The sequence below is a fragment of the Eptatretus burgeri genome, chromosome 9 (assembly GCF_056783735.1).
Source record: "Eptatretus burgeri isolate ZD-2024b chromosome 9, Ebu_testis_v1, whole genome shotgun sequence".
NCBI classification, from domain to species: domain Eukaryota; kingdom Metazoa; phylum Chordata; class Myxini; order Myxiniformes; family Myxinidae; genus Eptatretus; species Eptatretus burgeri.
In genome coordinates, this window is record NC_140969.1 from 34,956,378 (window position 1) to 34,982,322 (window position 25,945).

Below are 25,945 nucleotides of genomic sequence, written 5' to 3' on the forward strand. Positions count from 1 at the left end.
CACTTCGTGTCGACCTGGAGATCCCTGCGTGGGGAAGTTTGTCACACTGAACATGGCGACGGGGGAGGTTTCGGACGGCGAGTGGGAGGAGGAAGTAAGTACAGTTTGAATAAACGTGCGACGGACAGAACAAACGAGTGAAAGTACGAAGTGATGATGCACACTTTGGGGAAACTCAGCCCCGCGCCCGTAGGTCGTGTCCGCGCATGGAGGTCGTGTCCGTCGATGAGGTAAATGGTTGACTTGTAAATCATCTAAAGGACTGCGTGCTCTGTTGGCAGCACCTGATGCTAGCACGACATGACGACGGCACTTTGGGTTCAAAAGTATCGGGGATCACACCTGCGTGAGGAAGCTCAATGAGGACCACCCTGCCCAACGTTGTCCTCCTGCAGTCCTTTGACCACAGTTGTAGAATACTTGCTTGATGAGAATGGTATCGTCGAGTCTGACGGGAGAAAACGTCGCTCCTAATATCATGAGACGAGCAATGACCGTAGCTGAGCCTGAGCCTGGGGCTTGGCAGGAAATCGGAGAAAGCGCTCCGGGACGGTGTTGAGACAAGAAGGCCGTTTAACGTCCATCCGAGGGACGGGGGACACACATGGATGAATAATCACCGTGCCTGTGAACACAGCGGGATGACAGTTATTCGCTGCGTTGGGATTCGAACCCAGGCGAGACAGCTTCGAGGCGAATAGTAGTGCGCACTAAATCTGGAGATCACAGAATATTGTACTTCTTCCTTTCTCTCATCGATTTTGGCAGACAGACAGCCGAGGGCAATAATGGCTCAAATGATTCCAGTGATTGTAATGAGAGAAAGGAACATTGTCTCTTGGGTATTACATCCGTACCATGACAAACTAGAAGGACACTCGGGGCAGCACGTACTTCTGCCAGGCTGAACAGTTTACATTTTGTATCCCACTGACGGGGGGGGGGCTGCATCTGCATTCGGATCTTCACCAAAATCTAATCAGTTCGTTCTTGTTACACACCCTACCTGTCGACCAAATTTCAGCTGAATCCGTCCATTACGTTTTGAGATGTACTGCTCACAGACAGACAGACAGGTGGGTGGAAACGTAACCTCTGTCCACCTTCAGTGGTGGAGGTAATATATATTATTTAAAATCTTATCAAATAAAAACAATATACCACGAGCGCCGAATGAAAAACTCAAACTCGCTGCCAATCAACAATCTGCTGTGGATTGCAAGGCCAAGTACCCCAAAAGTGTGTCATTTACCAAAGGCAGGGGCCCAGAATCAACGTAATCATATGAAAAGGAAAAATAAAGAATGCAGCCTTCATGTGACGTGTAGGGTGACGACTCGTGTGGAATGTTTTAATGGCAATTATGATGTCATAGGTCACGTGGTTTGGCAGCTAAGTTGGAAAAAAGGAAAAACTTTGGACCCCTGTATCTCCAAAACCGCTCCGTGGAAAGAATTGAAACTTGGCATATGTGAAGTACTCGTGGGAAACAAGTGTGGGTTTTTGTTTTTGGGGTTTTTTTTTTGATGTCATAGGTGGGTGGCTTCGTTATGACTTCATAATTGCATACGTCAAATGCTTTGGATTGCAAGGCTCTGTATAGACAGAAACAGAGTATGAAACTAGAGGGGGAGCACTCGGGAGAGTGCAAAACCTCCGCCGCCAATACTGCTGGGTCACTCAAGTGAATCTTATATCTTATTCATTAAATATGATGTCAACAGTGCTGAGAGTTATAGTTCTTTTCTCCAACATTTTTTTTTGGGGGGGGGGGGGTATGGAAATCACTCAAAACATGTAAAAATGCAAAAAAAAAAAAATCGAAATTTTGTTGAAAAAAAAAGTTGCAAAAATTTTTTTTCTTGGACAATTTTTTTGGGGGGGTTGGAAATCACTTAAAACATGTAGAAATGCAAAAAGAAATTTTGTGGGGGGTAACAATTTTTTTGGGGGAGGGCGGGTTGGAAATCACTTAAAACGTAAAAATGCAAAAAAAATGTTTTTTCTCAAACAATTTTTTTTGGGGGGGGTTGGAAATCACTTAATATGTAGAAATGCAAAAAAAAAAAAATTTTCTCTAACAATTTTTGGGGGGGTAACAATTTTTTTGGGGGGGGTTGGAAATCACTTAAAACATGTATAAATGCAAAAAAAACATTTTTTCTCTATTTTTTTGGGGGGTAACAATTTGGGGGGGGGTTGGAAATCACTTAAAACATGTATAAATGCTAAAAAAACATTTTTTCTCTATTTTTTGGGGGGGTGTAACTATTTGGGGGGTTGGAAATCACTTAAAACATGTATAAATGCAAAAAAAAAATATTCTCTATTTTTTTGGGGTGGGGTAAAAAAAAATTTTGGGGGGGGGTTGGAAATCACTTAAAACATGTAGAAATGCAAAAAAAAAAAAAAATTCTCTAACAATTTTTTTTTGGGGGGGGGACCAAGTCCAAAATTTAATGCCATGATCCTTGGACCATACCTAACCCCCCCCTCACCAAGTTTCGTCGAAATCCGTCGAGGAATTTTTCCGTAATACTGTTCACAAACAAACAAACAAAAAGAAAGGGGTGAAAACAGTAACCTCCATCCATCTTCGAAGATGGCAGAGGTTAAAAATTTGAGGGTCATCTTGGGCTAATCTCTATGGGGTGGGGGGGGGAGGAATTAATCATGTTATCCATCACTTTTTTGCATCAAAACCTGAAAAAATCATCTCCGAAACAGCTGAACAGAGCGAGGCAAAACGTTAGTTTTGATCGCCTATCCATGAGGAATAAAAAGTTCTCCGCCTATGATGTCATAGGTCACATGGTATGGCAGCTATGATTTTTGGCACTATAAACCTTTTAAAGAATCTTCTTCTCCAGAACGGCTTAACAGATCGAGGGGAAACTTCACCCACATTTTCCCCAAGCCTCGGGGATACCAGAATTGTCACTAATAATGAATTGGTCACATGATCTGGTAACCATGTTGGATTGAACAAAAAAATCTTTATCCTAAATTCTCTCTCTTGAACCGCTTCATAAAACGACGTGAAATGTCACAATTGTGATCGAGTAGTCATGGGGAATATATGTTTTCCATTTCAACCCGATCAGACGCATGGTCTGGCAGCCATAATTATTGAATATTTCGAATCTGGGTTCAGGGATTTAAATCAAACGTGGTACAAGTGTGTATACTGATGTAAAATGTTGGCGGAGGCATATCTGGTGACGTCACGACGTCAGAGCATCCTTCTAGTTTTTTTACAAAAATACCTTCCTACTGTTCTATCGTTTTCCCACTTGAGTGTATATCTATTGATGTGTGTCTGTGTGTCGTCCATATATTTGTCATCCTTACTATAGATCGTGGACGTGTGTGTGTGTGTGTGTGTGTGTGTGTGTGTGTGTGTGTGTGTGTGTGTGTGTGTGTGTGTGTGTGTGTGTGTGTGTGTGTGTGTGTGTGTGTGTGTGTGTGTGTGTGTGTGTGTGTGTGTGTGTGTCGCGTTTCTCCTACAGTTCTGATTACATCCAGACTTGTTGCATAGGATCAGTATTCCTACCCCCACATTTTCCAGTGCAGTGAGAGGTTTTGAATTCTAAGCAGTAGGTATGTTTTTGCTTGATGCATGTAAACTGGGGATTTTCTTTTGCCGATACAGAGCTGTCGGTTACCTAAACACTGCCCAAATAAAAGTATTTGTCAGAAGGACATTTTGCATGCTTGGAACAAGATCGCCCATCGAGCGGGTACTCTGCCAGTATAATGAAAGGACACTTCCATGTTAGTTTGAAACTATTGTTAAAACATTGACGCAAACAGACGATATATTTAATAATCTACTTTTAAACATGTGATATATGCTTTGTAAGGCGGCGTCACTTCCTTTACACTTGGTAGTCTTGATCTGTGCGTTCCAGGAACAAGATGTTGTTGTGGAATTGTCTGGAATGACGAATGATGACTTCATCAGCTTGAGCAACAACTGTAAAATTTTGGTAAGTTTACAAAGCTTTCACATATCCATAGTTTATGTAAATCATCTTTCATTCAAGCGGAGGTGGTAAGCTTTGTTGTGGTTGCATACTTGATTATATGACCGAAGTGGTCCATATAAATGGTCTTTTGTTGGATCGGTAATTCTGGAGTTATTGAGGTTTTTTTTGTCTCGTGCTCAGTTGGAATTGGTGGTACTGTGTTTTGTGCGACAGGGAGTGGACACTGAGCAGCCCGTTTTGCAGATTGGAGGGCTGTTTTTTACCGGGGAATACCAGGGTAAGTTTGGAACACGAATACTAAGTTTTGTAGAAAGAAAAATTAACCAAAACTCAATCTTGTGTGCAGTTTATGGAATTTGTAGATGTTGCTGAACTTGATACAGTGGATTCCGCTGCCACGTACGTTGCTTGTTCTGTTCTTGTGCTGACAGTCCATCATCGTCATTGTTTAACAGAATGTGAAACAGACACCCATAATGCACATCTCTTGACTGCTCCCCCCCTCAATTAATGTTCTTTCCTGATGATCCTTCTTATAATGTCAGGTATGCTTTCACATGATTCATTTTAACAATTACAACCCAGGTGAGCCCTTTTTTTTATACTGTACCACACCTGATTGAGATTACACGTGACATTAACCACAAGTATACAGCATAAAAACACGTGTACACACACATGCACACACCGGTCGACCAACAAAAACGGAAAGTTTAATATCGACATAAATACAACAATACAGGAGCTCGAGAAACATAGCATCGTTAAAATACCTTGGAGTTGAAGGAGGTCACTATATTTGTCACAAACAACTGTGCGGAGGCGCACACAGGACAACCCATTCTCCACATGTTCTCGACGCAGGGATGCACACAATTTTATTTCTTTATTTCGTTCTCCAATGAGTACCAGCAGAAATGGTTTGGTACTCAACGAAAAACAAAAACGGCTTTGAGCATGCTCGTCTGCTTTCCCGAGTGCCACTCCGATTTTTAAAGTGCCTCTCAGCTTAGTATGCATCTTACCCCTCTGTAAGCGCTCCCTCAGAACATCCGCTCCAGACGAGACACTTGCAAGCCACTCTTTTTTTTTCTTCATTCTGGACGCTCCTGAACCCCCTCCTCCTCTTCTTCCTCGTTCACATGTTCTCTTTATCTCTATTTATTTTTTAATCTTATAAGTTGCGAGCAGAGCCTATCTGTCGCTTCGCGGAGGGACCAATTAGTCATGTTTGCCAAAAATTGCTGTATTGATCATCTCAGCATTACTTTGCGTACTCAAAACAGCCTTTGAGGCTGAGGCCACATTGCCCATGTTACTTCCCTCATAAAGTTGTATCTATACCCTGAGTTCAGAGTTTGTAGGTTTAAAGATGTGGCCGGGCAGAATGAAGAGCGTGTTGTATTTTCACCAAACCAACTGCCAACCAACAAACAAAAAATAACATACAAGCTGACTAACATATCTTGCAAAAACTTCGTTTTGGCAAGATAAAAAGGTGAGGGACATGGGGGAAAATTAATCATAATAACGACAACCACTTCGCTTACTTGTTTAATCAAAAGACAGAGACATTGGCATTTCCCAACCACTCCCCCCCCTCCCACCTCCTCTCCAACCCCTCACCCCAGCCACACATCCCTTGCTGTTAGAAATGTTTCCTTCACTCACACGATGTCCCCAGCTCCGTGGTTATTATTTTCCCACTTTGACAGGCCACTCAATTTTGGGTGAGGAGGAGGATAAGGAAAGGAAGACAACTTTACCCGTGCATTGAGTGCTTTAACCCCTTCCCTCGCACACCCACCTCACTGCCGTCCTCAAATCTGCCCATCTTCCCCCCTCCAACTTTGCCCCCCCCCCCCGTTTGTCTGCATGTCCCTTCGCGCTAGAAATGTCTCGCACTTGATGATGGGCTTTGACAGACCCCTCTGTTTTGGGAGGGTTGAATGGAAGGAGAACAAATTTTCCCATGCAAAGAGTGCTTCAACTTCAGCGTTGCCCAGTTCTCAAGGAAGTTGTAGTACCCTCTGTTACCACCAACAGGTGGTGCGACATGGTACAAATTTTACATAGAATTTATATCCTCCCCCTCCCCCCCCCCACCCACACACACACACACACACACACACACACACACACACACACACACACACACACACACACACACACACACACACACACACACACACACACACACACACACACACACACACACACACACACACACACATCCGTGTGAGGCCGCGGCCACATAGCCTAGGTTACCCCCCCCTTGCAAAGTTGTATTTGTACCCCGAGTTTGAAGTTTGTAACTTAAAAGATGTGGTTGTGCATAAGGAACAAAGAAAACTACAGAGGCAGACAGACAATTGTGTGTGTGTGTGTGTGTGTGTGTGTGTGTGTGTGTGTGTGTGTGTGTGTGTGTGTGTGTGTGTGTGTGTGTGTGTGTGTATGTATATATATATATATATATTTATATATATATATATATATATATATATATATATATATATATATATATATATATATATATATATATATATATATATATGTGTGTGTGTATGTATATATATTGTTGCGGTCTTCGCGCCCGCCGGCGTGCGAACGGCCACGTAACTCGAATCGCGGCACGTCGCCCACCGGACGGACAATCCAGTCGTGACCCTCTCGGACTAACGCCGGGAACCAGTCACGGGTGGACCTTCAGTCTCACCGCGTCGAGGCCAATCAGCCCCGCGTGGGATAGGGTTGCTCGCCAAATTCGAACTACCTAAGTACCCACGCGGAGGGTAGACCGGGCGATCGCACCTCGCCGCAGGTCGACTTCGGACACGGGCCACTTAAGCGACCCGTTCCGTACTATCAGAATAACCGAGCGGTGTTATCGTCGACCTCGACGGTTCGATTAATTATCGGGCGTACTCAGCCCACTACCAACCCTTTACGTGAAGCAAGATGGGGATTCAATGGGGGAAAAGACGAAGCGAAGCGGGAGACAGTTCAACAATAAAGCACATTTATTCGCGACGAACGGGAAGCACACAAATACAATTCCACCAAATGCACACAAAAAAGAAAACACAATTCCATTTACACAAAAAGCAAACATAAAAGTGAAAACACAGCGCAGAGCTAATACCGACTACCGAGCACACGGCAACACTTATACAATTCTACTTCACAGACGGCGCCGACAACACATACCCAAAACCAAGGAAAAGAAATACCCTCAAGAATGAGGTAGGCCTGGGGCCGAGACCTGGTCGGGCCTACCCGTCTGGTGATGAGACGCGGAGCGGCGATGGCCCCGCAACCCGCGGGCCTCGTGGACAGTGCCTGGCAGGGGGTGGGAACGGGGCCCCCTTGGTCGCACTATCTCAGCGCGGGGGGAAAACAGGAGGGGGTTGCTGATGCTCGGGGTATAGAGGATCTTTATTATGTGCGACGAGCGTCTCCACCTCGGTCAGGTCGCGCTGCCGGCCTTCCTCGGGCGCGCAGCTCCTTGCACGACGCGAGCACCCTTCGTCCGACTCGCCGCCTCTCCACAGCTCGTCCCCTCCGTTCCGACTCTCCTTCGCCTCGTTCCGACCTTTACGACTCCCTTCTTCCTCGTTCCGACTTTTTACTACTCCTTTCTTCCTCGTTCCGACTTCTTACTACTACTTTTTACTGACGAACACCGTCCTTTTATCCCCCCGTAACTTCGCCTTTGACCCCCTCCCTTTGACCTTTCAACTCGCTCCCCATTGGCCCGACAAAAAGTGGGCGTGAAGGCTTTTGATCCACAAATTTGCATATATCGGTCGCCCTGGGGGCGGAGCCAGTCGCCCCTCGCTCACCGATTGGACGGCAAAAAGTGGGCGTGTGTCGTTTTGGATCCGTTTTTGAAGCAGAAAATCCGTGATTTTGTACACGCTGTTCAACGTGCGCCTACACGAGTCCAGCATCGGTGCCCATGAGTGGCGCGAGACGACGGCGATGCGATGGTGGCGAGTTGTGACGGTAAAGGTCGTGGCGGTTGTGGTGAAGCGGTGGTTGTGGTCGGTGGTTGATGTTGTGGTTGTGATGGTGGCGATTGGTCCAAAATAAAGATAGTAAAAGAAAAACGGCTATCCTGAAGAGTCGCAGCACGTATAAATGACATGTATTCCCACTAGACAACGGGTTTGGGCCTAACTACACATGCACTTACCGAGATACCTCACCTAAGGGACCTGAATGGTGGTTTGCGAATCTGGTAACCACAACACTACCCCCTTCCCTTTTTACAGACTCGTCCCGAGTCGTCAAATTTCGTGTGCCATCATGTGTAGTTTTCCCCTAGTACACTTTACCTACGGATCCCTGAGTGCGACATTCATGGTATTCGTGTCCCCAAAATAAATAACCTGACGGCTGCGTAACTATCTAAACAAACTCACTCATACGGACGACTTAAATAAAATTGCCGGCGCTAAGACATACATGCCGGGGGCGCACTCATATTTACAGTACATCTTACCTTAACTTACAAATTTTACACTAAACCATGGCCCAGGATCATTGAACTCTGCAAAAGAAAGCAGTTAGCAGGGAGCCAGGCTGCCCACATGCAGTCTCTGACTCAAACAATGCAGGTGACAGGGAACGTGGCTGGCTGCTCACACGCAGTCCAAGGCCTTCCCTTTTGAACTGAACTCAGTGAACCACAACGGTGCATGGGCCGCACAAACGTAGTCTCCGTGCCAGCTCAAGTGGCACACGCAATGAGCACAACGAATGGATGCATGAACACAAACACTGTGCACGGGCCGCCACTGCAGGCCCGTGTTGTAGCTGCCAACAGGGCAGTTCTTGCAGCTTGCAAACTGTTGCCTTGATCCTGGCGCACATGGAAATGAACAGGGGGGGCAAAGCAAAAATTGAACGGGGCTGGTGAACGTGGGCAGTGGGCATGGCATGGCAAAGGTGAGCAGGCAAACACAGCCCGCAGAAGAAGGCCGCTGCAGGCAAACACAGCCGGCAGGCAGAACTGGCGGCACAGGCCTTGAAGTACCACAGCTGCAGATGAAGTGGCCGGCACAGGCCTTGAAGCAAAACACGGCCAGCCGATGGCACAGGCCTTGCAGCAAAACAACAGCTGCCGATGAAGTTGGCCGGCCTCCGCCTCGAAGAAAAACACGGCCAGCCGATGGAGTTGGCTAGCCTTTGCCGTTCAGTGGAGGTTGGTGGAGGGAGTGCGGTGGTGCTGGCCACTTGGAAGGCGGGCTCGGACCTACCTACCTGTCTCCCTCCCAACCTATCGCCTTTGCCTGTCACTGTACATACCCACTCCCTTAATTTGTCAAACCCCAATTTAGCCCCAACTTATTTTTTTTGTTGTTTTTATTTTTACTCCCCCACTATAAATCGTCCCCTAACCCCCTTTATCGTCCTTGTTCGGCTAACCTATTCTGTCACCTAGCCTACTCCCAACCCCTACGTTCCCTTCCCAGAGAAACAAGGGAGAGCTAACGTCCTGTGTCGAGGCCCAACGAAGCCTCAGAATGGCCTCCCCAGAGTTCGGCGATCTAACCCAAAGTGGGTCCAGCGGCCCACAGCGACAGCGAGGGGATGGATGGTGCGGAGGTACATCTCCTAATCTACCTAACCATTTAACTGTTAAACTACCCCGGGGCTTTCAACAAGCGCCTCTCGCTTAAACTATTGGTTCTAACAACCCAGATTCCCGTCGCCTGTGTTGGTGTCCTCACAATTTCGGGCCTCGCCCCCCAATTTTCTCTCTCCGTGCCCTCACACGGTCTCCTGGCTGGGACACGTGGCTCCCTTTGGCAGGCACGACCCTCTGCCGAATCTCCCGCTATGGCACCCCGGGCACTACACTGCCTCCGAGCCTACCAGCTCCCTAACACCGGGGAATGCCCCCATGGCACCTCCCTGAAACGCACACGTGGCAGGCCGGCCTCCCGGGCCCCTTTCCGAGGGTCACCCGTGCCCACAACACTGCCCACGCGGCTAATGGCGCCCGGGCCCCGCACCAAGCAGGCGCACCCGTGCCCACTACTCTATCCCGGCCCCCCATGGGCCGCAGCCTACCGCGGCCGACTAGCCTGGTGCCCGGGGTACCCACTCAGCGATACTCACCTTTCGCAGCCACGCTCCCAAGCCCGTCAACAGGGCTCCTGCACCCCTCCAAATGGGTCTCGAGCCTACTTTCCCACCAACAGCAACACGACCTCCATTTTCAATTTGACTAACCCAGCTAACTCACCTTACTCTCTCCCCGGGGGCCCCTTGGGCGGGAGTCACTCCTCCCCCCAATCACTCATCGCACCATGCATTCCCCATTCGCTCCACTCACACAGACCCGCTGGCCTCACTCACTCACCAAGCACATGCTTCCACTTCACTCACCAACTCTTCTTCAACACACTCACCGCTGAACTCTGCCATTCTTCTAACTACATCCCCTAACTGACTCGTGCTCCCACGTCGTCCCTTAAACTACAGCACGTTCCTTTTAACACTACGTAGCTAAACTACGTCCCCTCTACACACTCACCAGTCTGTCTCTGTCTCCTAACTCAAAAAATTCATTTTATTTCCCAACCTAAAGCTCACTAAATCCCTCTACCTAATCCATTCCACGGACTCCATGAGGACTTACCCCTGCCCCATGAAGTCGGTCTAACTAAGCTAACCCTTCCCCCTAACTAGTTTTCATCCTGTGCCCAGGGTAAGGGGGTCTTCCACCCCTTGCCCAGGAATCCTGTGTACCCGAAAGTGAGGCTTGCTTTTTTTTTTTTCTTTTTTTTTTTTCTTTTTCCTTTTCATGCGCAGCACCTGCGCGGCAACTCAGAGCTCGCGCACTTTGCACCTTGCAACTGCCCGTGACGTCATGCAGCTGCACGTGTTCCTCGTCCCTCCTTGGACGGTATCATCCGGCCGGGATACCCCTCCTGCCGGATTCCAACCACACGTGCAGCCATGACGTCACCGTGCGCATAAAAAAAAACACAAGCCCCACGTCTAGAGGGGTTCCCCACGCGAACACATGTGCTTTGCCCGTTGGAGCTTAACACACACGATCGCGTGGAGAACCCGTCCAGTCCAAATCCATTTACCTGCCTAAACTTTGTCCGTCCGCGGGATCGGCAAATCCACCGCGTGCGTTTCCGGACCGGGACTTCACTCTCGCAAGCGAGCACGTGGTGGTCTCGTGCGTTGCACAGCACGAACCTCGTGCTCGCGGCTGGGTGAACCCGGCACGGTCCCCGAAACAACTACAGCCGCTACTCGGCTTTCGTTTCTCCCATGTCGCCGTCTCCGTCTCCATTCAACCCACGCACACCTGCGTGTTACGACGCACACAGTCCACTCCATCACATTCACACCGGGAGACGCGGCTGCGTGCTCACGCATGCCAACCGACATCTCCCTCTCATACCGCTCTCTCACACACACGGTCTCCCTTGCATACGGCCGTTCACTCACGTTTGCCATTTTCCTCACACAAACCATACCACTTACACACGCGGGGGCACTCGCCCGCCGTGCCTCCTCATACAGGCCGTTTCACTCACACACACGGCCTCACTCACCACAGTTCCTCATCCACACACGGCGTGCTGGGGAGCACGTACTCGGCACCATCGCCACCACACCACTCACACACGGGGTCGCTTCCACACACGGGGACGCACTCACACCTTGCACCACACACACAGGGACAACCACACTGGGGATTCGTGTCCCCACAAGGGTCTCCGGGGCCTCTATACCCCCCAAGCTCTCCAAGCACCCGTTCGCAGCACTCCTCCCCTCAACCTCGCAAAGCACGACCGAACCCACCTGGTCATGACTCGCCTCAAGGGGGCATACTCCCTCCCCTCGTTCCTGGAGGAGGCCATCCAGGTGCTCGCACTGGGTCTCCACACGCTCCGCGAGCTCACCCCCTTTATCCTCCACTACCTCCGTGTGTGTGTGTGCGTCACTTACCCCATCTTCATCGTGTAGTCTTCCCTCTATTTTTTCTGTCTCCCGTGTCTCTGCCAACTCTTCACCCTTTACCTCCCTTGTCTCAACTATTATTTCCTTTGTCACGGCCTTCATGCCCGCCTGCAGGCATCGGCCCATGTTCTGCGTCTCACCCCGGAGCTTTTTCGTTTCTTCCTTCATGTGCTTGTTCATGCCTTTCATTTCGTTTATAATTTCATTTGCGTTTGTATCCATCTTTTCGATTATTTGTTGTGCATTCGCATCCATCTTTTCGTTCATGCCTTTCATTTCGTTTTTCATTTCATTTGTGTTTGCATCCATTTTTTCGATCATTTTCGCATTCATCTTTTCGTTCATTGCCGCCAGCATGGCTGTATAGCTAGACCATGTTGGATGCACTCAGCTGAACCGTTTTAGCAAGGGTTTTGGTGGAGAGGGGGGAGGTGTCATACACCGCGGCCGCACCACCTCGGAGCCCTGGGTTCAGTTAGGCGAGTCCGTGTTCCTGCACAATCAACATTTCCTGCTCGGGATTCCATCCTGGACCATGGATTCTACATTACTACACATATACATTTCTAATATCGCCCCGGCTCCCGCTCGCCTTGAGTCGCCATCTTGCTTCTCGTGAAGGGGTAATTTGCACGCTCGTAATTTGGAGGGTCTCGGGGGTCGCGTCTCTCACCCCTGGCCCGATTCCCGTAAATTTCGCCGGAGACAGGAGAGCCCGTTTTCCTGTTCTCCGATACCAGTGCCCGCGGAGGGCGATGAATTTGTGTACGCACGACCTGACACCAGTGTTGCTGTCTTCGCGCCCGCCGGCGTGCGAACGGCCACGTAACTCGAATCGCGACACGTCCCCCACCGGACGGACAATCCAATCAAGACCCACTCGGACTCACGCCGGTAACCAGTCACGGGTGGACCTTTCGGTCACACCGCGGTCGAGCCAATCAGCTCCCGCGAGGGATAGGGTTGCCCGCCAAATGGGGTCGAACTACCTAAGTACCCACGCGGAGGAGTAGACCGGGCGATCGCACCTCGCCGCAGGTCGACTTCGGACACGGGCCATAGCGACCCGTTCCGTACTATCAGAATAACCGGCGGTGTTATCGTCGACCTCGACGGTTCGATTAATTATGGGCGTACTCAGCCCACTACCAACCCTTTACGTGAAGCAAGATGGGGATTCAATGGGGGAAAAGACGAAGCGAGCGGGAGACAGTTCAACAATAAAAGCACATTTATTCGCGACGAACAGGAAGCACACAAATACAATTCCACCAAATGCACACAAAAAAGAAAACACAATTCCATTTTACACAAAAGCAAACATAAAAGTGAAAACACAGTGCAGAGCTAATACCGACTACCGAGCACACGGCAACACTTATACAATTCTACTTCACAGAGCGGGCGCCGACAACACATACCCAAAACCAAGGAAAAGAAATACCCTCAAGAATGAGGTAGGCCTGGGGCCGAGACCTGGTCGGGCCTACCCGTCTGGTGATGAGACGCGGAGCGCGATGGCCCCGCAACCCGCGGGCCTCGTGGACAGTGCCTGGCAGGGGGTGGGAGCAGGGGCCCCACATGTCGCACTATCTCAGCGCGGGGGAAAACAGGAGGGGTTGCTGATGCTCGGGGTATAGAGGATCTTTATTATGTGCGACGGCGTCTCCACCTCGGTCAGGTCGCGCTGCCGGCCTTCCTCGGGCCCGCAGCTCCTTGCACGGCGCGAGCCCCCTTCGTCCGACTCGCCGCCTCTCCACAGCTCGTCCCCTCCGTTCCGACTCTCCTTCGCCTCGTTCCGACCTTTACGACTCCCTTCTTCCTCGTTCCGACTTTTTACTACTCCTTTCTTCCTCGTTCCGACTTCTTACTACTACTTTTTACTGACGAACACCGTCCTTTTATCCCCCCGTAACTTCGCCTTTGACCCCCTCCCTTTGACCTTTCAACTCGCTCCCCATTGGCCCGACAAAAAGTGGGCGTGAAGGCTTTTTGATCCACAAATTTGCATATATCGATCGCCCTGGGGGCGGGGCCAATTCGCCCCTCGCTCACCGATTGGACGGCAAAAGTGGGCGTGTGTCGTTTTGGATCCGTTTTTGAAGCAGAAAATCCGTGATTTTGTACACGCTGTTCAACGTGCGCCCTACACGAGTCCAGCATCGGTGCCCATGAGTGGCGCGAGGCAGCAGCGATGCGATGGTGGCGAGTTGTGACGGTAAAGGTCGTGGCGGTTGTGGTGAAGCGGTGGTTGTGGTCGGTGGTTGATGTTGTGGTTGTGATGGTGGCGATTGGTCCAAAATAAAGATAGTAAAAGAAAAACGGATATCCTGAAGAGTCGCAGCACGTATAAATGACATGTATTCCCACTAGACAACGGGTTTGGGCCTAACTACACATGCACTTACCGAGATACCTCACCTAAGGGACCTGAATGGTGGTTTGCGAATCTGGTAACCACAACAATATATATATGTATATATATGTATATATGTATATATATGTATATATATGTATATATATGTATATATATGTATATATAAGTATATATATGTATATATATGTATATATATGTATATATATGTATGTATATATATATATATATGTATATATATATATATATATATATATATATATATATATATATATATATATATATATATATATATATATTGTAACGGTTGTGGAAATTCGCAAACCACCATTCAGGTCCCGTAGGTGAGATATCTCTGTAAGTACATGTGTAGTTAGCTTAAACCCGTTGTTTAGAGGGAATAAATGAGATTCATTCGGGCTGCGACGCTTTGAGATAGTCGTTTTTCTGTTCTATCTTTATTTTGAACCAACCACGTCTCAACCGCCATCACACAACAACCACCAACCACAATGCCGCTTCACAACAACAACAACAACAACAACAACAACAACGCCAACAGCCACGATCTTTACCTTCACAACTCGCTCCCGCAAACATCGCATCACCGCCATTCCAAACGGCACCATGGCCATAAACCACCACCATAAACCCTCCACCACCTTCACCTCTCTCCTTCTGCGGCCATTCCCGCACCACCTGGGAGCACCGAGCGTCAGGCTGTCCTGGGCTCGTACGGGACGCGCACCGAGCCGCGAGTGCAAAATGCGGCCTTTCCGAGGAGAATTTGGATCAGGAATGCTACACGCCCACTTCTGATCCGTCCAATCAGCAAGCGCGGGGCGGTTTGGCCCCGCCTCCAGGCGCGTCGGTGTAGAATCGAAATATGCAAATTCTAGGATCAGGGGAGATTCACGCCCCCTTTTCCTCCGTCCAATGGGCGAGCGTGGCTCCACCCCCAAGCTCGTTCTGATCCAGAAATTTGCATATGGGTTCTCCTGCCGGCCTATAAAGCGCCGTGCGCGGGGCGAATCTGAGTCGAGGCGGTTTTAGAAGAGCGGAGAGTGGCAGAAAGTCGAGGTGGTTTTAGAAGAGCGGAGACTGGCAGAAAGTCGAGTCGATTTGGGTCGAGACTGTCTCGGCAGAGTCGGTTTGGGCAGAGTCGGCCTCAGAAGAGCGGCGAGTGTTTTGGGCAGAGTCGGGTTGGAGCGCGGAGTGGAGTCGGGAGGCGAGGGCGTACAGGTGGTTTGCTGCAGTCGGCTGAGGAGAATTGGGGAAGAGACCGAGGAGCTCGGGTCCGAGGCAAGGAAGACGGCGGTCGGCGACGAGGTCGCGGTGGAATCGCTCGTCACGGGACCCAAGCAAGCCAGCTATCCTCTTTCCCTCGAGCATCAACAATTCCCCCCCCCTTTTCCCCGCGCTGAGATAGTGCGAAAAGGGGGCCCCGTTCCCACCCCACTCCATGCAGTGCCAACGAAACCCGCGAAGGAGCACGAAGTCGGGGCACCGCCGCGCTGCCACATTTGCGGCTCATCACAAAGACGGGTAGGATCCACCCGGTCTCACGGACCTGACCGCTCTTTCAGGTCCCGCGCAAATATTGGCCCACAGGCCCCGTCTGCCCCCTTGTCTTTGAGGGTGGCCCTTTTCTTTTGTTTCTGTCTAAACGTGTGTGTGTGGCACCAGTCTGGTAAAGTAAAACTGTGTAAGTGTTGCCGTGTGTACGCGTAGTCGGTTGTAGATCTGCATTGTTGTGTTTCTTTTGTTGCAATTACTTTATGTGCATTCTGTTTAATTGTATATGTGTGCTCTCCGTGTGCCGCGGAATAAATGTGCATCATGTTGAACTGTTTTCCCATTTTGCTTCATTTTTTCTTTAATTGAATCTCCATCTTGCTTCACGTAAAGGGTTGGTAGTGGGCTTCATACGCCAGATAATTAATCAGAACCGTCGAGGCCGACGATAACACCGCTCGGTTATCCCGATAGTACGGAATGGATCGCTTAAGTGGCCTGTGTCTGGAGTCAACCTGCGGCGAGGTGCGATCGCCCGGTCTACCCTCCACGTGGGTACTTAGGTAGGTCGAGTTTGGCGAACAACCCTATCCCACGCGGGGGGCCGATTGGCACGATCGTGGTGAGGCCGAAAGGCCCACCCGTGACTAGCTCCTGGCGTTAGTATATATATATATATATATATATATATATATATATATATATATATATATATATATATATATATATATATATATATATATATATATATATATATATATATTGTTGAGAATTCGCGCCCGCCGGCGTGCGAACGGCCACGTAACTCGAATCGCGGCACGTCGCCCACCAGACGGACAATTCTGTTGTGACCCTCTCGGACTAACGCCGGGAGCTAGTCACGGGTGGGCCTTTCGGCCTCACCACGATCGTGCCAATCGGCCCCCGCGTGGGATAGGGTTGCTCGCCAAATTCGACCTACCTAAGTACCCACACGGAGGGTAGACCGGGCGATCGCACCTCGCCGCAGGTCGACTTCGGACACGGGCCACTTTAAGCGACCCGTTCCGTACTATCGGGATAACTGAGCGGTGTTATCGTCGGCCTCGACGGTTCGATTAATTATCGGGCGTTTTAGCCCACGACCAACCCTTTACGTGAAGTAAGATGGAGATTCAATAAAGGAAAAGACGAAGCGAAACGGGAAAACAGTTCAACATAAAGCACATTTATTTCGCGATGAACGGAAAGCACACATATACAATTACACCAAAAGCAAATGTAAAAGAAGAAGAAGAAACACACAATAATGCACAAAAAGCAAATGTAAAAGCAAAAGACAATGCAGAGCTAACCGACTACCGAGCACACGGCAACACTTTACAGTTTTACTTCACAGACGGCGCCGACAACACATACACTCAAAGCAAAAGAAAAGGACCACCCTCAAGGATGAGGGGGGTAGGCGGGCCTGGGGCCGAGACCGCGTCGGGCCTACCCGTCTGATGATGAGCCGCAAGATGGCGGTGGGGCCCCGACTCCACGGGCCTCGCTGGGACTGCCTGGTATGGGGTGGGAACGGGGCCCCCTTCTCGCACTATCTCAGCGCGGGGGGAAACGGGAGGGGGTTGTTGATGCTCGGGGGGGGGGGGGTGGATATCTCCCTGCCTCGGGTCCCGCGACGAGCGTCTCCACCACGACCTCGGTCGCGCCGCCGGCCTCTCCCTCCGCAGCTCCCCGACTCCGACACGAGCACCCCCTCGACCGCCTTCGCCGCCGCCACCTCTCCACAGCTCCGTCCAACCGCCCTCTCCGTCTCCTCTCTTGACTCGTCCCAACTCTTCACTGGCTCCGAACTCTTCACTCTCTCCCCTCCGAACTCTCTGTTTGGCGAGCGCGGCCCCTTATATGCCCCGTGGCCTCGCTCCTTCACCTTCGACCCTTTACCTCCGACCCTTCACCTCTAACTGGCTCCCCATTGGACCGAGGAAAAGTGGGCGTGAATGCTTTTTGATCCATGAATTTGCATATAGCGATATTACTCCAACGCACCTGGGGGCGGGGCCAAATCGCCCCACGCTCGCCGATAGGACGGAACAGAAGTGGGCGTGAGTCGTTTTTGATCCGTTTTCTTCGGAAAGGCCGGCGCTTTTGCACCCCTGCTCGGTGCGCGCCCTGCACGAGTCCAGTATCGGTGCCCACAAGCGGCGTGGGAATGACGGTGATGCGATGGGGAGTTGTGATGGTAAAGGTCGTGGCTGTTGTTGTGAAGCGGCGTTGCGGTTGGTGGTTGTTGTGTGATGGCTGTTGAGACGTGGTTGGTGGTGGTAGTAATGGCGGCTGGTCCAAAATAAAGATAGTAAAGAAAAACGGCTATCTAGAAGGGTCGCAGCCCGCATGAATGACATTTATTCCCTCTAAACAACGGGTTTGGGCCTAACTACACATATACTTACAGAGATATCTCACCTAAGGGACCTGAATGGTGGTTTGCGAATTTCGTCAACCACAACAATATATATATATATATATATATATATATATATATATATATATATATATATATATATATATATATATATATACATACATACATATACCGACAATATAGCTTGTAAATTATAATGTTATCATTCATAAACTTAATTTTGAAATCACAGCATATCAATTATCACGGAACAATCTTCCCCACACTCGCTGAGAAAACCTCTCTTCTTCCTCTTCGCTCATGTGTTCTCCTTCGATTTTTATTTTTATTTTTTAATCTTATTAGTTATAGTATAACTTATAAAATATAATGTTATCATTTATAAACTTAATTTTGTGCACTTAAATTTTGAAATCACAGCACATTATATCAATTTATCAGAATTATCACTGAAGAATCTGACCTACACCAGCTGAGGAAACCTTCCACCAAAAGCGTCTGTTGTGCTTCTACACTGTCGAGCTGTCAGAGCATCTTTGAAGTACACATTTAGTGTGTTTTTTTACTGCACATGATTACTTGAGTACCAGTTGTGTGAACTCCTGTCTCAAAGTCTCTCCCTCTTTCGATCCCTTGTTCCCAATCTAAATATCAAATGCTGGGATTTTGTTTGTCTGTGAAGATCTGAACGAAGAGTAGTTTGTTGTCATGGTGTTTCGAAGATTTCATCTTGCAGTGATGAAGAGACTGCAGTGGTTATTACAAACTGTCAAGAGATTTGCATGAGACTGGTTCGAGAAGACAATTATCATTGAACCAAGAGTTTAAGCCGACGGGCCCTAACGTGGAAGCTTGCAAAGGTCGTGTTGAATTCTTCCTCTATGAGCCTCAACTTCAAGATTAAAAAATAATTTTGAGTGTTGAACCCGTGGGGAGGACCATGCATAGTGCCGTTGATAGCATGCTCGTTTCTGAGCAGTCCGATCTTGGATTTGTTCCCCCACCCCACTGCTCGTGGCATTGAATCCTATTTGAATTGCCACACCAGTGCAGCACCTGCAGGGGTCACTACATCTCTGAATATGTTGTCCATGTGGGGTGTGAACCCTCCTGTCACTGGTACATATAGCTTGTGAACATTTAAAAACCTTATGGTGTCTTGAAAATGGCAGGCCATTGTACGCCAGTACTTCCTTCCTATCGATGGGAATGAGATATGTAAATCAGTTGCAAAAGGATGTGGATGTCAATTTGATGGGAAAATAAACTTCAAAAACATCTTTGCCTCATGTTAAAAGGAGTGTTTTAGAATATCACTTTGCCATTGATTACAATCAAGCAACATTGGCAGGTCTTGAGGGTGGAAGACAAACAGCATGATGAATGAAGGCTTACTGTGACCAAATTACATCGCCGTGGCTTATCCCTGGGTGCGGATTAAATTTGGATTAGATTTGGACAGGTGGAATGATAATCTTGTGGATAGCCTTTCCAGTTAGCTTAATATACAAGCACGGCATACGGTACAGTACATATTTGCAAATATCATAACGAATGCCATGGCTTTGTGAACGTGTACGGATAACAAATGAAAGGCGGGCCAAGGCAAACAAAATCTGTAAGTACGGGCACAAGTCGGTTCACTTCCAACAAGAAAGCTATATTCATAATAAATAAATTAATTAGATGTACTCATTGATGAGGTTAATTAGAAGTACTCATTTCACTTGTTCAGGAAACATAATTGTTCTCATGATTCGTCTACCCATGGCCTCCCTCAAATGTTCAAAATCTTTGAAAACTATGCTCGCCAGATCTCATCTCTTCCATTTTTTTTTTTTTGTGTGCACTGTCTCTACCCTTCTCATGTACAATGCAACTGTCACATTCGAGTAATGGACACTTCCGTTTGTGCTCAAGTGTTGCTGTGCGCACTTGCTGCAGGCTGTGTCTGTAGCATGCACAGCTAAAGGGTGTCATGTGATGAATTAAAAGATCAATTTATATTTGTTCCATGAATGGGTATCTGATATGTACATATACGTATGTATCGCGTATTGAAGAAAGGACTTGCATCGCAGGCACCATGCGTGAAGATAAAATCAAATCTATCACTGGGACGGAAGTTTTAAAAGGTCTAACGTTTCAGTCCCTCACTCGACCACATCGTCACAGACTGGATTGAAAAAAACAAAAAACATACACAGTGTGCCATTTAAAAACAAAGTTGAGATGAATCATCCTGATTGTTGGAACCTGGGTTAACATCACTTTACCGATTAACTGTTGACTCCTACTTACTTATTTGGTGTATTCTGTGAGATTGTTTGTTAATTAACAGTGTTCAGTGTGTTTACTGTTGTTTGAGCTGGTGACTTCATGCTTGTTACTCGATGTAAATCTACGTATATTGAATTGTCATTTGAACACCAGGCCTCTTGTAGTTGTCTGCACGTTCGTTTGACTGCTTGTCCGATCACGTCCTTGTCCTTGGAAAACATGAATCGATGGTCTTGCTCAATGATGTGCGTTGCGACCTGGGAGAGAGGGTCTTTTCTACATACGGCAAACTTATGTTCATGCAGCCTTGTTTTTAGTTTCTTAGAAGTTTGTCCATCAAAATACATTGAGGATGTATCTGTCTATCATATCCAGAGTGGAGCACAATATGAGGTCATCACTACTGTTCTCAACATGACAATGACCCTTGAGTCTTTGTTGTCACGTGTTTGCATAGCGCTGCTTGGTGCTGTGTCCCTGGCAGTCTCTCTCTCGCTTCTCTCTCTCTCTCTCTCTCTCTCTCTCTCTCTCTCTCTCTCTCTCTCTCTCTCTCTCTCTCTCTCTCTCTCTCTCTCGCTCTTGCTTTTCTCTCTCTCTCTTACATTCTCTCTCTCTCCTTACATTCTCTCTCTCCTCTCTCTCTCTTTCTCTCCTCCCCCCCACCCTCTCTCAATATTCCCGTCGGCGAATCAACGGGTTTTATTTTCATCGTGTATATACAAAAAAAAAAAAATTATTCCACACTTCTCCCATTGGTGGAACCTCCTTCCTGAGTGAGGATGTTCAATCCTGCTCTTTCCTACAGTGCTTCATCTTGGCAGTGCACTATCATTTTATGTCATCCACAGCCCTCCCTCTTCCCCTTACCACGTTAGTCTTCCATGTATCGATTTTGTGCACAAAAAAGTGGAAAGGCTGTCTTTTAATATTCCCACGGCCTCATCAGTTATAGCTTTTAACTCTTTCCTAAAGCCTCACTTTCATAAGCCTCCCCCTTTAGGATCGGGGGAGGATTATACCCATTGTAAGGTTTGGTTCTCCAATTAGTGCCTCCAATTTCTAATGGTACCCCAGAGTTTCTTAGATCCTGAGGAATACAAAACCACCATATTGGTTTTTTTTAAATGCTGCCAATTTCCAAGCTTTATCTCTGAGCCAGCTGCAACTTTCGGAATGAAATTTTGCATCGATAATGGGAATACAAAGTATGTGGGGTTGACCTAGTTTATTTTGACCTTGACCTTTTTAAGTCTGAAGTATCTCAAACCAAATTATAGACATTTTAACATTTTTCACCATAACTCAACTAATGCTTGTCCGATTGAAACGAAGTTGCCCTCTGGATACCCGAGATAGAGCAAGTATCACTTGCGTTTATTTTACATCATACCCCTCCAGGTTAGAGGTCAAGGTCAAAGTCAAATGGCGTTCTGAAAAAAAAACAAAAAAACGTTTTTGTCATCGCTCAATTTTGCCAATGCAGAATTTCAGACCGCTTGTCCTTCCAACATGTCCTTGCATCATGGTGGACCTGCACTGAAGTTGTGCACCTGATATTTGATTCGTGTCTTTGACCTAGTTTTTTCGGATTGTGACCAAATTAACACAAAAACACTTCTTTTTTTTATCATAACTTGAAGAATTTTCCTTCGATTTTCATGATGTTGAGTTTTATGCATCCATTGTAGATGGGGACACATTTTCTTAATTTACACTCTATCTCTAAATGATGAAGGTCAAGGTGATATGGTGGTCCGAACAAAATATTCAATCATTGGACCACAGACTAAGGGTAAGTCGTGGTGATTCACTTTGTGATTGCAAATATCTGGTTACATTTGCTATTTCTTAAGTTTGACTTTTCTTAGCTCAGATTTTCCTTCTGAATGTAGTAGCATCATATAATTACAATTTGCAAGTTCATTGAAGGTTAAGATTGCATGATTACCTTTGGTTCGGCTGGTCGACTGTTTGTTTTCTGGTTCCCAGCATTATCCTCGGAACATGACAAAGAATGTTTTCTCTCTTTTTAGATGCCATTGGAACCTGTGTCGTCTTTAAAGAAAAGGAGCTGTTGGGTAAGTTTTTTTTTTGTTGAACCAGTGTGCTGAGCTTTTTACCATCATGGAATTTATGGGATACATTAAGGTAGGGGGAGGGGGAGGGGTGGGCCTTTTGTTGGATACAATGTGGAGGCTCATGGAGGAGCTAGAATACAGAACAGTTCAGGACGTAACAGAGTCAAACTAGAAGGGGCACTCAGGAGAGCGCATACCTTCGCCAACGCTACATTTTGCCCCCACCCCCAGAAACCGTTGATTGTGAGGGTATTTAATCCCATACTACATCTGCCAACTCATATGTGTTATGATGGCTTAAAAACATTAAATTTCCTGTGTCATATCGTATATCACAAGATTGGGCATTGAATTCACAACATTTTGGCATTGGTTGCATGCAAATTGGATAAAAATCGACTGCACTATGGCAAAATGACGATTTTGACCTTTTCATGACCTTGACCTTTGTACTCTTAATTTTGTAATTGGTATTAGAGTGTGGGGAACAGAACAGTCAACATTTTGGTGTTGGTTTCATGCAAATCGGATAAGAATTGACCGTGTTATGACGAAAACTGCACATTTTGCAATGTCGTGAACCCCCCCCCCGACCTTTGACTCCCAACCGCTAATAAGGGTTATTACGTCATTGTGTCATGTCACATATCACAAGATGGGGCATTGAATTCTGAACATTTTGACATTAGTTGCATGCAAATTGGATACAAATTGACCACGCTATCGTAGAAAGACGATTTTGACCTTTTCATGACCTTGACCTTTGACCCGATCGCTCCCAAAATCTAATCAAATGGTCCTTGGATAATAACCAATCATCCCACCAAATTTGCTGCGATTCAGTTCAATACTTTTGGAGTTATGCGAATAACAAACAAACAAACAAGCCGTCATAGACTGGTACTTACGAAATCATCAACTTGACCTCTGACATTGTCTAATAAAAGCTGTCTCTGGAGAAGGTAGCGACGCAAACCAGAAGTTTCTACCATGATTCTGTACCAAACCATCAAAAATTGAATTTTTGACCTCACTGTGACCTTGACCTTTGACCGATTTTGACCAAAATCTAATCAGCACTAGCCATCACCCTCCTGAATCACGTGGTGTAATTTGACATTGGTAGCTTCTTCCGTTCTCGAGTTATCTATACCAAACCATCAAAAATCGAATATTTGACCTCACTGTGACCTTGACCTTTGACCGATTTTGACCAAAATCTAATCAGCACTAGCCATCACCCTCCTGAATCACGTGGTGTAATTTGACATTGGAAGCTTCTTCCATTCTCGAGTTATCGTGCCTACAAACAAACAAACAAGCAGTGATAGACTGGTACTTACGAAATCGTCAACTTGACCTCTGACCTTGTCTAATAAAAGCTGTCTCTAGAGAAGGTAGCGACGCAAACCAGAAGTTTCTACGATGATTCTGTATCAAACCATCAAAAATTGTAACGTCGACCGAAGCAAAAATCTCCATTTCTCCACGCAATTATATTATACCTTAACGTAACTCAACGACGCGTCTGCTCGAGCGCACTGCATCATGGGACGACCCGTGACGCGTCGAGTGAAATATTTTTTATACAATCTTAAAACGTCTCCAAAACATCAGATTTTTACCAGAATTTCGACAACCGAGTTTTAAGCGTCCGAAGCGATCGCAAAAACCGAAGACAAAATTAAAATCGAAGTTAAAACTAACTCGTAACGTCGAGCGAAGCAAAAATACTCCATTTCTCCACATGAATTTACGGAATTATGTTTGACCTCACTGTGACCTTGACCTTTGACTGATTTTGACCAAAATCTAATCAGCACTAGCCATCACCCTCCTGAATCACGTGGTGTAATTTGACATTGGTGCTTCTTCCGTTCTCGAGTTATCGTGCCAACAAACAAACAAACAAACAAACAAGCAGTCATAGACTGGTACTTACGAAATCGTCAACTTGACCTATGACCTTGTCAAATTAAAGCTCTCTCGAGAGAAGGTAGCGACGCAACCCAGAAGTTTCTTTGATGATTCTGTCTCAAACCATCAAAAATCGAATGTTTTGGATGTTTGACCTCACTGTGACCTTGACCTTTGACCGATTTTGACCAAAATCTAATCAGCACGAGCCATCACCCTCCTGAATTATGTGGTGTAATTTGACATTGGTAGCTTCTTCTGTTCTCGAGTTATCATTTTTTGGATGTTTGACCTCACTGTGACCTTGACCTTTGACCGATTTTGACCAAAATCTAATCAGCACTAGCCATCACCCTCCTGAATAACGTGGTGTAATTTGACATTGGTTGCTTCTTCCGTTCTCGAGTTATCATGCCTACAAACAAACAAACAAACAAACAGAAACGGAAGTTATCAATATACTTACGAAATCTTTAGATTTCGTAAGTAACAAGCAGTGATAGACTGGTACTTACGAAATTGTCAACTTGACCTCTGACCTTGTCTAATAAAAGCTGTCTCGAGAGAAGGTCGCGACGCAAACCAGAAGTTTCTACGATGATTCTGTACCAAACCATCAAAAATTGAATGTTTTGGATGTTTGACCTCACTGTGACCTTGACCTTTGACCGATTGTGAACAAAAATCTAATCAGCGCTCGCCACCACCCTCCTGAATCACGTGGTGTAATTTGACATTGGTTGCTTCTTCCATTCTCGAGTTATCATTTTTTGGATGTTTGACCTCACTATGACCTTGACCTTTGACCGATTTTTACCAAAATCTAATCAGCACTTGCCATCACCCTCCTGAATCACGTGGTGTAATCTGACATTGGTAGCTTCTTCGGTTCGAGTGATCTGTACCAAACCATCAAAAATCGAATATTTGACCTCACTGTGACCTTTACCTTTGACCGATTTTGACCAAAATTTAATCAGCACTCGCCATCACCCTCCTGAATCACGTGGTGTAATTTGACATTGGTGGCATCTTCCGTTCTCGAGTTATCGTGCCTACAAACAAACAAAAAAACAAGCAGTCACAGACTGGTACTTACGAAATCGTCAACTTGACCTCTGACTTTGTCTAATAAAAGCTGTCTCGAGAGAAGGTAGCGACGCAAACCAGAAGTTTCTACGATGATTCTGTTCCAAACCATCAAAAATCGAATGTTTGACCTCACTGTGACCTTGACCGTTGATCGATTTTGACCAAAATCTAATCAGCACTAGCCATCACCCTCCTGAATCACTTGGTATAATTTGACATTGGTGGCTTCTTCCGTTCTCGAGTTATCGTGCCTACAAACAAACAAGCAGTCATAGACTGGTACTTACAAAATCGTCAACTT

General features: G+C 47.0%; 1 protein-coding gene across 3 annotated transcripts in view; it reads left to right on the forward strand.

The window, feature by feature from the left end:
* Nucleotides 1-25,945, forward strand: part of LOC147019886 (general transcription factor 3C polypeptide 6-like) — a 32,056-nt gene continuing 6,111 nt past the window's right edge. For 2 of the 3 annotated variants that reach the window (XM_085894693.1, XM_085894694.1), the window contains exons 1-4: nucleotides 1-94; nucleotides 3,912-3,989; nucleotides 4,203-4,266; nucleotides 22,591-22,635. In XM_085894693.1, the coding sequence (XP_085750819.1) occupies nucleotides 53-94; nucleotides 3,912-3,989; nucleotides 4,203-4,266; nucleotides 22,591-22,635 (229 nt within the window). In that variant the 5' untranslated portion in view covers nucleotides 1-52. Of the gene's footprint in view, nucleotides 231-3,911; nucleotides 3,990-4,202; nucleotides 4,267-22,590; nucleotides 22,636-25,945 lie in introns of all 3 variants that reach the window. The other variant, XM_085894695.1, reaches the window with a different exon arrangement.